The following is a 14672-nucleotide window of genomic DNA, read 5'->3' as shown; positions in this document are numbered from 1 at the left end:
TAATTACCTAATTCTTATTGTCTGCTGTTAGTAGAATGGACTTACTTGGCCAAGTCATATATATATATATATATATATAATTTGACTATGTTATCTATTATGCATAATAGATAACATAGTCAAATTATAAACTCTGATTTACTAAATTTAGTCTCTAAGAGTCATTATTCTTTTAAGCCTGTTCTTTGAAATATGAACTAAATATTAAAAATAGCCTAAAAAGAAGCAGTAACAGCAACTCAGGTGACATCATGAAGGCTTTTTTACATTATTTCACCCTTGATCTGAATGTCATTAATAAGTCTGATATGTGGGCAACAACCGTGGTGCAATTCTTAATTAAAGTGAATATGAGAAATTGAGTTCTGTCCCTAATAAATGAAATAGAATTACAAAAGGCAGCATGTGACTTTAAATGATACAAACCAGAGACCCCCAGGGAAAAGAAATCTTGTGATAATCCTTTTGCAGTTCTCAAATGGGGGAGGAGAAAAAAAAAGATTAAGCCTCCTCGTGCTCTTCTGGGAGACCTTGTGATCCCAGCAAAAGGCAGCATTTCTACTTTAATGGTCCTTTCCTCACACTTTAAAAACATGTCTATTTCCCACTCTCACCAGCCCCTAGATCCACTGACTTTTCAGGTCCTGTTTTCATCATAATGCAGTCTGCATCTTAGGCCAGCTGAATGCATAGGAATTTACAGCTTCTCTAAGACCAAAGCAAATAGTAAAAAAGGAGTGCCATAGTGAGTAATCATAGAGAACATTCAGCAAAGTGGGGAAAGCAGTGATTCTCCAGTCAAATGACCTTTAGAAATTCAAACACATGCATGAAATACTTAAAGATGGAGCAAAAACTCTATTTCAGTACTTAAGATATGGTTTGTTTTGTGTGTTTAATGAAGAGACAGAAAAAAAAAGAGAAATGTGTCTCTCTAGATTAAAATCTGCTTGAAGATGATTTGGGGGCACAGACGATCTCTGGTCTTGAGACCCCAAGACTAGCAAATGCATACCACCTGTCACAAGGCCCCTTACCTTCTTAGGACTCAGTTACTTCATTTGTAAAACAAGGAGTTGGATTTGGTGATTGCTAATGTTTCTTCTACCTTTAAATTTTATCTTCAACGTTTTGAGTAAGTGGATAAATTGGTGAAGCAAATGACATTTTGCTTGGAATTGGTCTTTTTCCTCAGGAAGTGTAGCTTAGGGAGGTCAGAAGACTTTTAAATGGGGAGTCCGGTGAGGAAAGAAGTGTGTGTGCCACAGAAATTTACTTTGCCCATTGACCATTTTTACTTTGTTGCTCACATACTCCAAAATCTTCAGTGGTATACCAATATCAAGGGTGGAGCCAAGATGGTGGCATAGTAGCAGGAGCCTTATGAATCTTCTTCCAACTGATCATTACAAAGTATCTCAAAAGGACAGAAATCAAAACCTGATGAGTAAAGAAGCTCTCCCACTGGATGCAGCATTAATGGTAGGAAGAGAGTGGGGATTCCAACAATATAAGGTGGTAAAACTACACTAATCAAAGTGCAAGCTGATAACCTCTCCCCTATACCACCTTCCCCGCCAGAGTTAGAGCAAGGGCTGAGGCAATCTCTAAATTCTTGGGGGCTGGCTAAAGACAACATAGACTTACCCTTGAGGGCAGTGCAAGTCCTTGGCAGCCAGACTTGAGGCTTGGGCAACAGAGTGTGGAGCTGCAGCAGCAGAAACAGCTGGCCACAGCCTAGGCAGCAGGGACTGGAAAGATAGCCTCAGGGCAAAATGCTTTACAGCTCACTACACAAAAAATATCACAGACCTACCTACCCTCACTCAGGCTTCTGACAGGGAAGGAAAGATACAATGAGCACCAACATGAAGGAACCCTAATTCACTAGTGACAAAAGAAATAAGCAACAGAAGAAAACAAAAACAAAAACAAAACAGAAAAATAAACCTCTTGACCCTGGATAATTTCTCTGGTTAAAAAGAGCAAAATTCAGAAACAACAACAGATAGTGAAAAGCAATTAAACAGATCAAAACTTTTCAATAAAAATGGAAATTGGTCACAAGTTTCTGAGACCTCAGTTCAAGAACCAAGTAAGATAGAAGAAAAATGGGAAGAAAAGTGGCAAAATCTTCAGTAGTTTCCCAGTGTCTATATGATAATGTCTAAACTTCTGAATTTGGGAGTCAAAGTCCAATACAATCTGGCCCTAACCTTCTTTTCTAGACTTATCAGCTATAATTCTCTTTTATGAGCCTAAGCAATTTATTGTCTCCTATACCTATACCTTTATTCATGCTATTGCCCTTTCCAGATATATCCTTTCCCTTTTTCCAAGTATCCAAAGTCTCCCTATCCCTGAAAATTTAGCTCATATCCCACCTTATGAGACTAGCTCATGACTGGCAAAGATTTTCTGCATGAATGATTGCTCCCTCTTCTGAACTTCTTTGGTATACATTTTCTAAATTATTCATCTGTTTTTAGAGACTGTCATTTGTTTCTCTCTATGTCTTTCTTTGTCTGTCTCTCAAGCTGTGATTTAATCACTACTAAAAATTCACAGAATGAAAACCCTATGAGCTACCTATAGCTTAGAGGCTGAGAGAGTTCCCTGCAAGCACCAAAAGGCTAAGTGATTTTCCCATGGTCATACTGATGTATGGGTTAAAAATAAAATCTGAATGTAGGTCTTTCTACTCTTCCCATTGTGCCATGATAAGTCTCATACAGTTTTATGTTACTTATTTTGTTCGTGTGCGTGAGGAAGGCTAAGTAATTCAGTGAAAAGAGTGCTGGATTTTGAGTCAAGTAACTTAGAGTTTAAGCCTTGTATTTAGTATATGCCAGTATATATAAGTAAATGATTTCATCTGTCAGTGCCCTCAAGAAACTCTATAAGATGCATTTACTAAATTACAAGTGGTTTGTGATGTGCCTTTGTGTGGGAACTTCCACTACTGAAATCCCAAATGCTTAGCTGACTACTGGACTATATGTGCCTTGAGAAATGACAATCATATCTTATAGATCCATAAACCTTTAAAATGTGGCACATAGTAACAACATATTACATATTGACTGATGAAGCATATGATAGACCCTTTTTATATTTTAAAATGAACCTTCCCCAAAGCTGCCTGGTCTTTAGGAATAAGCAGACATTTTTATTTAGTGCTTCCCAATTTACTCCATTAAGGTTATAATCTGAAGTGAATTATGATTTGAAGGTTTAATTCTGATTCAAATCTTTTTCACTTGCTTAGTACAATGACTGGCATATGGTAACTACTTAAATGCTATTTTGATTGAATGATTGATTGATTGATTGTCAATAATATGATAGAGTAGAAAGAATGTTGGATTTGGAGACAGAGGACCCATGTTCAAAGCCTCTCTCTGCTTATTATCAGAGGACATATATTTAGAGCTTGAAGACCTTAGTGGGGCATATAGTTCATTTCCTCATTTTACAAATGACTTCAGATCCTATTCTTTTTTCACTAAGACACATGTCTTAGCTATGCCACACAACCTTCAAGTATTCACTTAATACCAGTGTGATCATATAAAAATCCTTTGACCACCCTAACCTAAAGTTATTTTTTTGCATAATAATCAGTTTGATGACCTTAGGATATCTTTTAGCCCTAGATCTATGATCTTTTAATTATATTCTTGAATTAATAAAATAACATGATTCAAAAGTTCAAACTTTTATTCACAATCTCCAGGGATGGCTTAATATAGAGAAGTCTTTGTCACTTTAAAAATCAACTTTTTCTATGTGGACTATCCCACTATTTCCAAGAAAATTAGTCATGTGTTGGGCAGATGAGAGCCTGAGACAAAGACTAAAAGAGTTTGAATTTGGAGGTGGGAGGAGATACTATCTAGGCTTTAGTTAATGCATGTGATGATTAGAGGCTAACAGGAGTTGGAGAGGGAGCCAATTAGCCAGCTAAGAAGGAATTTGTGGAGGGCAGGAGTAAGAATGCATCTGGTACCACTGTGTTATTTGCTGTGGATTTTTCAGGGTGTTTTGGGGCAGTTTCCCAGAGCCTGTGTCTCATCCAAGAACCTGTTAGAGAAGGAATGTTGCCCAGTATGGAGTGGAGATGGCTCTCCCTGTGGCCAGCTATCAGGAAGAGGCTCCTGCCAAGATATCAGCCTTTCCAGGGCACCAGAAGGACCCCAGTTTCCTTTCTCCAATGTGGACGACCGGGAGAATTGGCCCTCTGTCTTTTATAATCGAACCTGCCAGTGTTCTGGCAACTTTATGGGGTTCAACTGTGGCGACTGCAAATTTGGGTTCATTGGACCAAACTGTGTGGAGAGGAGATTGTTGTTAAGAAGAAGCATCTTTGACTTGAGCATACCTGAGAAAGATAAGTTCCTTGCCTACCTTAACTTGGCTAAGCACACTACCAGTTCAGATTATGTCATACCTATCAGCACCTATGCCCAGATGAACAATGGTTCAACCCCCATATTTAGGGACATAAACATTTATGACCTCTTTGTCTGGATGCATTACTATGTGTCCCGGGACGCACTGCTTGGGGGCTCCATTGTTTGGAGAAACATTGATTTTGCCCATGAAGCTCCAGGTTTCCTACCTTGGCACAGATTCTTTCTCCTGCTATGGGAAAAAGAGATCCAGAAGTTAACAGGAGATGTGAACTTCACTATCCCCTACTGGGACTGGCGAGATGCTGAAGAATGCACTATTTGCACAGATGAGTACCTCGGAGGTCGTCATCCTGTAAACCCAAACATCCTCAGCCCTGCCTCATTCTTCTCCTCGTGGCAGGTAAGAAGGAGTAGAAATAAATGTCTATTTGCTTCTTATAAAAACAAATGATACTACCACCTCTAATATTAATGCTAATATGAATGATTATAGATAATGCTTTAGAGTACTTTATGTGAAAATTCAGAGCTCTGAGCCCTGCACTTCACAATTAAAATGTGGGAATGCCTTTTCTCTCTCAAGAGTACACAGCAATCCAAAGACAGAGGAGTGCACTCAAGTTTTTATTTGAAAATTGTCTCAGATAGTTTTCTGCACATGGTGTTGGCATCTTATTAGACAGGACCATTGTGTTTATGCAAGGGAAAAAATCAAAATTTCTCTATATAACTGTGGGGAAAAGTGTATAATTTGCAAAAGCTTCTAGAACTACTCAACTTACTACATGAAAATTTGATTTCTTGCTTAGATCTCTAGTTTTCATTTACTCCTCCAAATAATCCTTGGTTGTGATGAGGTTAAAAAAGAGAAAGAAAAAAAAAACTTTCTTGTTAGCTAACTCATTTGTGAAAGATTGTGGTATCCCAGGACACGTATGGGATCTAGAAACAGAAATTTTGAATCTGAGTCCCCATTTTGCTCTATATCAACAATTTGATTGAGGACTACTGTGTCTCAATTTTCTACTCTAAAGTGCAAGTAAATTTTTAAAAGGAGGGTAGTGCTAATAAATGTAAGCTGTTGTTATTTGGAAATAAAAAAATTAAAAATGCTCAGAATCATTTTCAAGTAGAAGTTGATACCCATTGGAAATTTCTAAACAAATATTAGAGACAATCTTGTGCAATGGAAAGAATATTGGCTTAGAAACCAAAGGATATGGGTATAAGAATGAATAAAAGCACTAGACTCATAGTCAGGAGGATCTCTCTTAATCTGTCTTTATCTTAAACTTCAGACATTAATTGTGTGGACAAATAATTTAACCTCTGTCTGCCTGGTTTCCTCAACTGTAAAAGGGGTATAATAATAGCACTGGTCTCAAAGGAGTATTGTGAGGATCAAAAGAGGTAGCATTTAAAGTGCTTTGCAAAATTTTATTTAAATGCTAGCTTCTGTTTAAAACAGTTATCATCATTATCCTGGCCCTGATTGGTATGTCTCCAGGTAAGTCACTGAACATCTTTGGTCCTCACTTTTCTCATCTGAACTAGATGATTTTAAAGGTATAATTCTGAATATTTAAGGACTAATCATTTTGGGAGTTCACCTCTTCATTCTAAAGCCCAGAAGAGTTTAATTGCCCTCTAGGGACACCCTTTCAAAGTTCCAGAAAGAAAGTTCTTAACTGAGAGTTGGGAGACCTGCTTTCTGTTGCCAACGATTTACATAACCCCAGGCAAATTGCTAGGCTTCTCAGAGTCCTGGCTTCCTCTTCAGTGAAACAAAGGAGCCTTAGAACTCTTAGATCCCTTTCAGAGTTAACATTCAAATGATTCTATAGTTACAAATAAGTAGTGTGGGTATTCTTCTACTCATTCTTCTCATTAAGTTATGTTCACATAGTATTTTGGAGTTTACAAAGAACTTTCCTAAACATTATCTCTTTTAATCTCACTGTAATCCACTAAAAGTTAAGAAAGAAATTATTTCCCATAATTTACAAACTAGGAAAGAAAATCTCCCAGAGATGAAATAATTTTCTCACAATCATATAGATAGTAGATAGAGAATGTCTGGAATTAAATCCATGTTGATAGAGAGCTGGGTCTATAGTCAGAAAGATTCATTTTCCTGAGTTCAAATATGGGCTCAAACACTTACTAGCTATGTAACTGTAGGCAAGTCCTTAACCTTATTTGCCTCAGGTTCTTCAACTATAAAATGAGCTGGAGAAAGAAATGGCCAACCACTTCAGTATTTGTCAAGAAAGTCCCAAATGGGGTCATGAAGAGCTAAACATGACTGAATAACAGCTATGACTTATCATCTAATTCTTTTTTTCCCCAACTGTCATTTCAGAGTCTGCAGGGTAAGTCAAATCAAGAATCAAGGCATTTAATTGAGCCCCTTTGTCAATCATTGAGCTAAACCCAAGGATAAAGCAAAAGCAAAAGATAGTCCCTTCTTTCAAGACATTCACATTCTTTTTTTTTTAATTTTTTTAACCCTTACCTTCTGTCTTGGAGCCAATACTGTATATTGGCTCCAAGGCAGAAGAGTGGTAAGGGGTAGGCAATGGGGGTCAATTGAATTGCCCAGGGCCACACAGCTGGGAAGTGTCTGAGGCCACATTTGAACCTAGGACCTCCATTCTCTAGACCTGGCTCTCAATCCACTGAGCTACCCAGCTGCCCCAAGACATTCACATTCTAATGGAAGACACTACATTAAAAAACATCTATATACATGCCAGATGCATATAAGATAACTTGAGGTAATCTCAGAGGAAAAACTTTTTTGGAAAAGGTAGAATTTTAATTGAAGTTTGAAGGAAACTGGAAGTTAAGAGGCAGAGATGAAGAGGGAGAGAGTTCCAATGATGTAGACTAGCCAATGAAGATTTCTGAAGTAGGGACATGGAGTCTCTTGTTCAAGGAACAAGAAAGTCAGTGTCACTGTATTTTAGAGTATATGTAGGAAAATAGAATGCAAGAAGAATGAAAAATTAGGAGGAGAACAGGCTCTAGAGCATTTTAAAAGTCAAAGAGAAGATTCATTCTTTTGATTGAATAAAGATATTTAGGCTCTAGGGAAAACTTTTTTTTTTCTTATTTCAGTTGTTCCTGTTTTCTCTCCCCTTCCCATATTCGAATGTACTTTACCTTTCCTCCAATCAAATTACCTAATCTTGTATCCTGGTTTACCATTAATTATTTTCCTTTAATGGATAAAAATCTGTCCCCCTTTACATTCTGATCCAGTGCCAAGTGTGGTCCCAATTTGTTATGCAATTGGCATGCATTGCTTAATAAACTACTATGCTCATAAGCTGTTTTTGTTTCATAAGTTTCATAAGTAATTTCAGATTTCATCTGACATATTTTCTAATGTACAGTTCATAAGGCCTCACCAATATGCTTCTAATAATGATTATTTATATATATAATTTAGATGGATATCATTAAATTTTAGAAAGAAGCATTTAGTAAGGTAGTTTAGTGAAAAAAGGTTGGTATGACATTCCCTATCCCAGACCACTTGTATATCTTTGCTAATACTCAAAGGGCAAAGTGTATAGGTGGCAAAGGGGTAACTCAGGGCTCCTGGAAATTCTTTTGATGGAGTTTTCAAGTTATTAAACTCAGATAGGTCTAGTGTTATCTTTCCATGGGGCTTTTAATAGAACCTTGAATCTGTACTATTTGTTCTTAGATTCCAATACACACATTTCTATAAACCAACAATGGAGAACCTATGGCACAGGTGCCAAAGATGACACAAAGCCCTCTCCATGGGCACATAGCTACCCTCCCAGCCTCCCCCTGCCATAGTTTGTTACTAGAAAGGCAAAGGGACTTAGGTGGAGCTACTCCCCTCCCTCACTCCACTGTGCCTGATGACATTTTTTCACATCACTCACTCCTCCTCCCAGCCCTTCACTGGAAGTATTTCCTCCCTCCTCTGTGTGGAGTAAAGAGAGGGTGAGACATGCCTGGCACTTGGTGGGGGGAGGGGTACAGCACGTGGTCTCTGGGGGGGGGTGCAGGCATGGCACTTGGTCTGGGCAGTGGGGTGGCAGCAGGGTCTGGCACTCCACCTCTAAAAGGTTTGCCATCTCTGCTATACATCATTACTGAGAAAATCAAAGTTCAAAGTTTTCTGGAAACTTACAAATTTGGAAGGCTTTCACCTCTAGTTAATGTGGCCATTGGGAAAGAGACTTAGATTGAGGTCAAGATACTATCCTCCACCTCAAGGAATTCCTTCTTTGGAGCAGCTTTCTCTCGTGGTTCAACTTATTCTCAAAATTCTCTGGGTCATACTAGCACAATGGTTTTATACAGGCCTTAGAAGGTCTTACCACTTTGTACCTAATGTGGTATCTGGCTCTTGTTCAAACCTAGTAAATAATCAAATGTGTTCTCACTGGATAAGTATAGGTTCTCACTGACTCGTCACTAAATTTAAATTTGTGTTAATTTAATTGATTCATTCAATAGATTCCTTCAAATGTTATTTTTTATACTTTATATTTATTTAACTAATTTTTCAGTTCTCTTTTATAAAAAGAAGACAGAGTTATAGAGACTACATATGTAATAATTATAGACAAGGTCAACAGTCTGGGTCCTCACATGTAAATAGTGAAGATGTATAGGACGTGGCTAATAATCATACAGATTCCACCCTTATGGTTTTGTTCTCATTATATCCAGGAGTCTAACTTAGAAGTATGAATCATTAAGTTTTACTTATTTGGCCATCCTCATTTCATTGCCTTCCACTTGTATTCATGGACTAATCTACCTTCTCTCAAGGTCATAATTCATATGCAGAGTTCAATTTGATTATTAAATTCATAGTAAAGACTGGACCATTGATGACATATAATCTAGGCTACAAATTCCATTTAAATTCCTGGATAAAACTTTTTATGAGCCTTAAATTCCACCTCCCCTTTTTTTTAAAATCTCATATCCTCATCATGGAGGCAAGAGACAACACTCATACTAAGTCAGGTGTTATTACAAATATAATAAACTTCATTTTCCCATGAAATTGTTAATTTCATAGTATGACATTATTTATAGGTAGCAAAAAATTGAGCAGTCGATAGAACACCTGACCTGGAGTCAAAAAGACCTGAGTTCAGATGTGGTCTCAGATACTTAGTAGCCAAAATTTGTCAAAATTTGCTAAGGATTTGAATATGGACTGATAGTACAGTATAAAGTCATTCATTGTGATAATTGGCTACCAGTTAAAAATAGAATTTCAGCAAAATTTAAGAATGTACAAAAATTATAGTGAAAAAATTATCTATTAAGACTTTCAATGTATAATGATTACAGATTTGAATGATTAGACTTAAAAATGCTTGTCAAACTGAATTTGAGAACTGCAAAAAAGAGTATAAAGTATATAAGAATTTAATATCAAATTATTAAAAGATGTGATGTCATATGAAGAAGACTTTGTATTATTTAAAATTTGGACAGACATATGAACATGTAAAGTTGTTACTTTAAAACATGTACTATTGTGTTAAACAAAAAGTAAAAATATAGTTAATATTAGGATTTCAAAAACTGGAAATCATTGAGAATTTGGTATATTATAAATTGGAAACAAACAACATTGTACTTGATTAGGATACAAAAATTACTTTAAACATATGTGCAATATATAAGAAGAAATTCAGGATCTAAGGATTAGCATGCAATTTGTTAAAATGTAATTAGGTGGTTTCCGGTCAAGATGGTGGCTTAGAGAAAGCTAAAGTTCAGATCTCCTGAAACCCTTCCTTACCGATCTCAAACCGAATGCTCCTAGGACACCGAAATTCAAAACGATCAACAGCATAGACCCCGGGAGTCCTCCTCCTGGACCTGGACCTGGATCAAAAGGTACGGTCCCCCCCAAAAGCCAGAACCTGAGACCACTTGGACCTAAGGGGTAGGCAGAAGGAAGGTCCTAGGACCCATCCCCCCCAACCCAGAGCGCTGAGTCTGAGTCCGAGGCAGCAGAGGCAACCTCAGAGCCCCATGGCCTGCTATTCTGAAGGCCACTTCCTGAAAACAACCCAACCCAGTGGAGGGGGCACCCAGACAGCAGGGAAACAGAGAGACGGGGGAGCTCGTAACCCCCTGGGAGGAGCCCTCGGAGCTCCGGGAAACCACAGCCTCTCCCCCTCAGAGAGCAGGGTCTTCTGAAACAACAGCAACCCTCAGGACTGGCAAAAGGGCCTCAGGAGCCGGCTATTCTGAAGGCCACATCCTGAAAACAACCTAACCCAGTCGAGGGGGCACCCAGACAGCAGGGAAACAGAGAGAGAGGGAGGAGCTTGTAATCCCCTGGATGGATCCTTCCATCAGAGTCTCATGTAAAAAGTCCCTGCCTCAAGGCATACTAAATTCAACCCAGGGAAAGCTAATCTCATTAGGAGCCCTCAGAGCTCCAGGAAGCCACGGCCCCTCCCCCCACAGAGTGCAGGCGCTGGCCGGCTAAGGCACAGGAACAAGGGCCAAGCTAGGCTTAGAACGTGGAAGTAAGGCAACGGAGAAGCATCAGGAAGGTGCCGAGGAGAGGAGGGCAGCAACAGCGACACACCAGCAACTCCTGGCTTCCTCGGGAAGACAGAACAACAACTGCATAGAATGGACAATCTGCCTAGGGCTAAAACCTCTGAACACCAGACAGAGATAAGAAAAGCTAATACCCCTCCCCACTCAGATAGAGATGGCAAACTCCACAGAAGCACAAAAGTCCCAAAATTCAAAAAAAAAAAAGAAGAAGGGGGCGACTTTGGACACATTTTATGGAGCAAAAATACAAGACACAGAGGAGATAGAAGAGGAAACACAAGCAAATGCTCTAAAACCTTCCAAAGGAAATGGAAACTCTCCACAAACCCATGAAGAATTTGAATCGGAAATGATCAAAAAGATGGAAGCCTTCTGGGAGGAAAAGTGGGAAATAATGCAAAAGAAATTCAAGCATCTACAAAACCAGTTTGACCAAAGTGAAAAGGAAAACCAGGCTTTAAAGCAAGAACTAATAAAGCAAAGCCAAAAGAGCAAGAAATTAGAAGAGAACATAAAATATCTCACTGACAAAGTGACAGATTTGGAAAATAGAGGGAGAAGAGACAATTTAAGAATAATTGGACTTCCAGAAAAGCCAGAAATAAACAGCAAACTCGACATCATAATACAAGAGATAATCAAAGAAAATTGCCCAGAGATTCTAGAACAAGGGGGCAATACAGCCACTGACAGAGCTCACAGAACACCCTCTACACTAAACCCCCAAAAGGCAACTCCCAGGAATGTAATTGCCAAATTCCAAAACTCTCAAACAAAAGAAAAAATCTTACAAGAAGCCAAAAAAAGACAATTTAGATATAAAGGAATGCCAATCAGGGTCACACAAGACCTTGCAAGTTCCACTCTGAATGATCGTAAGGCATGGAACATGATCTTCAGAAAGGCAAGAGAGCTGGGTCTTCAACCAAGAATCAGCCATCCAGCAAAACTGACTATATACTTCTAAGGGAAAGTATGGGCATTCAACAAAACAGAAGATTTCCAAGTTTTTTCAATGAAAAGACCAGAGCTCTGTGGAAAGTTCGATATCAAAAATCAAAGAGCATGTAATACCTGAAAAGGTAAATATGAAGGAAAGGGAAAAGGAGAAAAATGTTATCTTCTTCTTTTACTCAAACTCTCTTCTATAAGGACTACATTTATATCAATCTATGTATACTAATAGGTGGGGAAAATGTAATGTGTAAATAGGGGGAAAAGAAAGACCAAATAGAATAATCATTCTCACACAAAGATTCACATGGGAAGGGGAGGGGAAGAAAACTCCTATAAGCAGGAGAGGAAGAGAGTTTTTACTTAAACCTTACTCTCAGGGAAATCAACTCTGAGAGGGAAAAAAATCCAGATCCATTGGGATCTTGAATTCTATCTTACCCAACAAGGGTAGAAAGAAGGGAAAACCAAGGGGGGGAGGGGGAGAGGGAAAACAAAAGGGGAGGGAAAGAGAGGGGGGAGGGAGAGGGAACAAAAGGGGAGGGACTAAAAAGGGAAACATATCAAGGGAGGGGATAAGGGGGACTGATTCAAAGTAAATCACTGGACTAAAAGGTAGAGCCGAAGGAAAAAAGGTTAGAATTAGGGAAGTTTATCAAAATGCCAGGGAGTCCACAAGTGACAGTCATAACCTTGAACTTGAATGGGATGAACTCACCCATAAAGCATAGACAATTAGCAGAATGGATTAGAATCCAAAACCCTACCATATATTGTCTTCAAGAAATACACATGAGGTGGGTTGAAACCCACAATGTCAGAATTAAAGGATGGAGTAAGACCTTCTGGGCCTCAACTGACAGAAAAAAGACAGGAGTGGTAATCATGATATCTGATAAAGCCAAAGCAAAAATAGACCTGATCAAAAGGGATAGGAAAGGTAATTATATTTTGTTAAAAGGGACTTTCAATAATGAGGAAATATCACTAATCAACATGTATGCACCAAATAATATAGCACCCAAATTTCTAATGGAGAAACTAGGAGAATTGAAGGAAGTAATAGACAGTAAAACCATATTAGTGGGAGACTTGAACCAACCATTATCAAATTTAGATAAATCAAACCAAAAAATAAATAAGAAAGAGGTGAAAGAAGTGAATGAAATCTTAGAAAAATTAGAATTAATAGACATATGGAGAAAAATAAATAGGGATAAAAAGGAATACACCTTCGTCTCAGCACCACATGGCACATTCACAAAAATTGACCATACATTAGGTCACAGAAACATAGCACACAAATGCAGAAAAGCAGAAATAATAAATGCAGGCTTCTCAGATCACAAGGCAATAAAAATAATGATCAGTAAAGGTACATGGAAAACCAAATCTAAAACCAATTGGAAATTAAACAATATGATACTCCAAAACCGTTTAGTTAAAGAAGAAATCATAGAAACAATTAATAATTTCATCGAGGAAAATGACAATGGCGAGACATCCTTTCAAACCTTTTGGGATGCAGCCAAAGCGGTAATCAGAGGTAAATTCATATCCCTGAGCGCATATATTAACACACTAGGGAGAGCAGAGATCAATCAATTGGAAATGCAAATTAAAAAACTCAAAAGTGACCAAATTAAAAACCCCCAGCAGAAAACCAAACTAGAAATCCTAAAAATTAAGGGAGAAATTAATAAAATCGAAAGTGATAGAACTATTGATTTAATAAATAAGACAAGAAGCTGGCACTTTGAAAAAACAAACAAAATAGACAAAGTACTGGGCAATCTAATTTTAAAAAGGAAGGAAGAAAAGCAAATTAACAGCATCAAAGATGAAAAGGGGGACAGCACCTCTGATGAAGAGGAAATTAAGGCAATCATTAGAAATTACTTTGCCCAATTATATGGCAATAAATACACCAATTTAGGGGATATGGATGAATATATACAAAAATACAAACTGCCTAGACTAACAGAAGAGGAAATAGAATTCTTAAATAATCCCATATCAGAAAATGAAATACAACAAGCCATCAAAGAACTTCCTAAGAAAAAATCCCCAGGGCCTGATGGATTCACCTGTGAATTCTATCAAACATTCAGAGAACAGTTAATCCCAATACTATACAAACTATTTGACATAATAAGCAAAGAGGGAGTTCTACCAAACTCCTTTTACGACACAAATATGGTACTGATTCCAAAACCAGGAAGGTCAAAAACAGAGAAAGAAAACTATAGGCCAATCTCCATAATGAATATAGATGCAAAAATCTTAAATAGGATACTAGCAAAAAGAGTCCAGCAAGTGATCAGAAGGGTCATCCACCATTATCAAGTAGGATTTATACCAGGGATGCAGGGCTGGTTCAATATTAGGAAAACCATCCACATAATTGACCACATCAACAAACAAACCAACAAGAACCACATGATTATCTCAATAGATGCAGAAAAAGCCGTTGACCCATTCCTATTAAAAACACTAGAAAGCATAGGAATAGAAGGGTCATTCCTAAAAATAATAAACAGTATATATCTAAAACCATCAGCTAATATCATCTGCAATGGGGATAAACTAGATGCATTCCCAATAAGATCAGGAGTGAAACAAGGATGCCCATTATCACCTCTACTATTTGACATTGTACTAGAAACACTAGCAGTAGCAATTAGAGAAGAAAAAGAAATTGAAGGCATCAAAATA

The 14672-nt window shown here is 37.9% G+C and overlaps 1 protein-coding gene across 1 annotated transcript in view; it reads left to right on the top strand.

Moving 5' to 3' along the window:
- The first annotated feature begins 3849 nt into the window (after positions 1-3849).
- The window catches only part of TYR (tyrosinase), a 167667-nt gene continuing 156844 nt past the window's right edge, over positions 3850-14672 (top strand). Inside the window, exon 1 of the mRNA XM_007490939.3 lies at positions 3850-4815. Within this exon, the coding sequence (XP_007491001.2) occupies positions 3997-4815 (819 nt within the window). The 5' untranslated portion in view covers positions 3850-3996. The remainder of the gene's footprint in view (positions 4816-14672) is intronic.

Source organism: Monodelphis domestica, chromosome 4 (assembly GCF_027887165.1).
Source record: "Monodelphis domestica isolate mMonDom1 chromosome 4, mMonDom1.pri, whole genome shotgun sequence".
Classification (NCBI taxonomy): domain Eukaryota; kingdom Metazoa; phylum Chordata; class Mammalia; order Didelphimorphia; family Didelphidae; genus Monodelphis; species Monodelphis domestica.
Note: the sequence above shows the minus strand (reverse complement) of the source record. Positions and strands in the feature narration are given on the sequence as shown.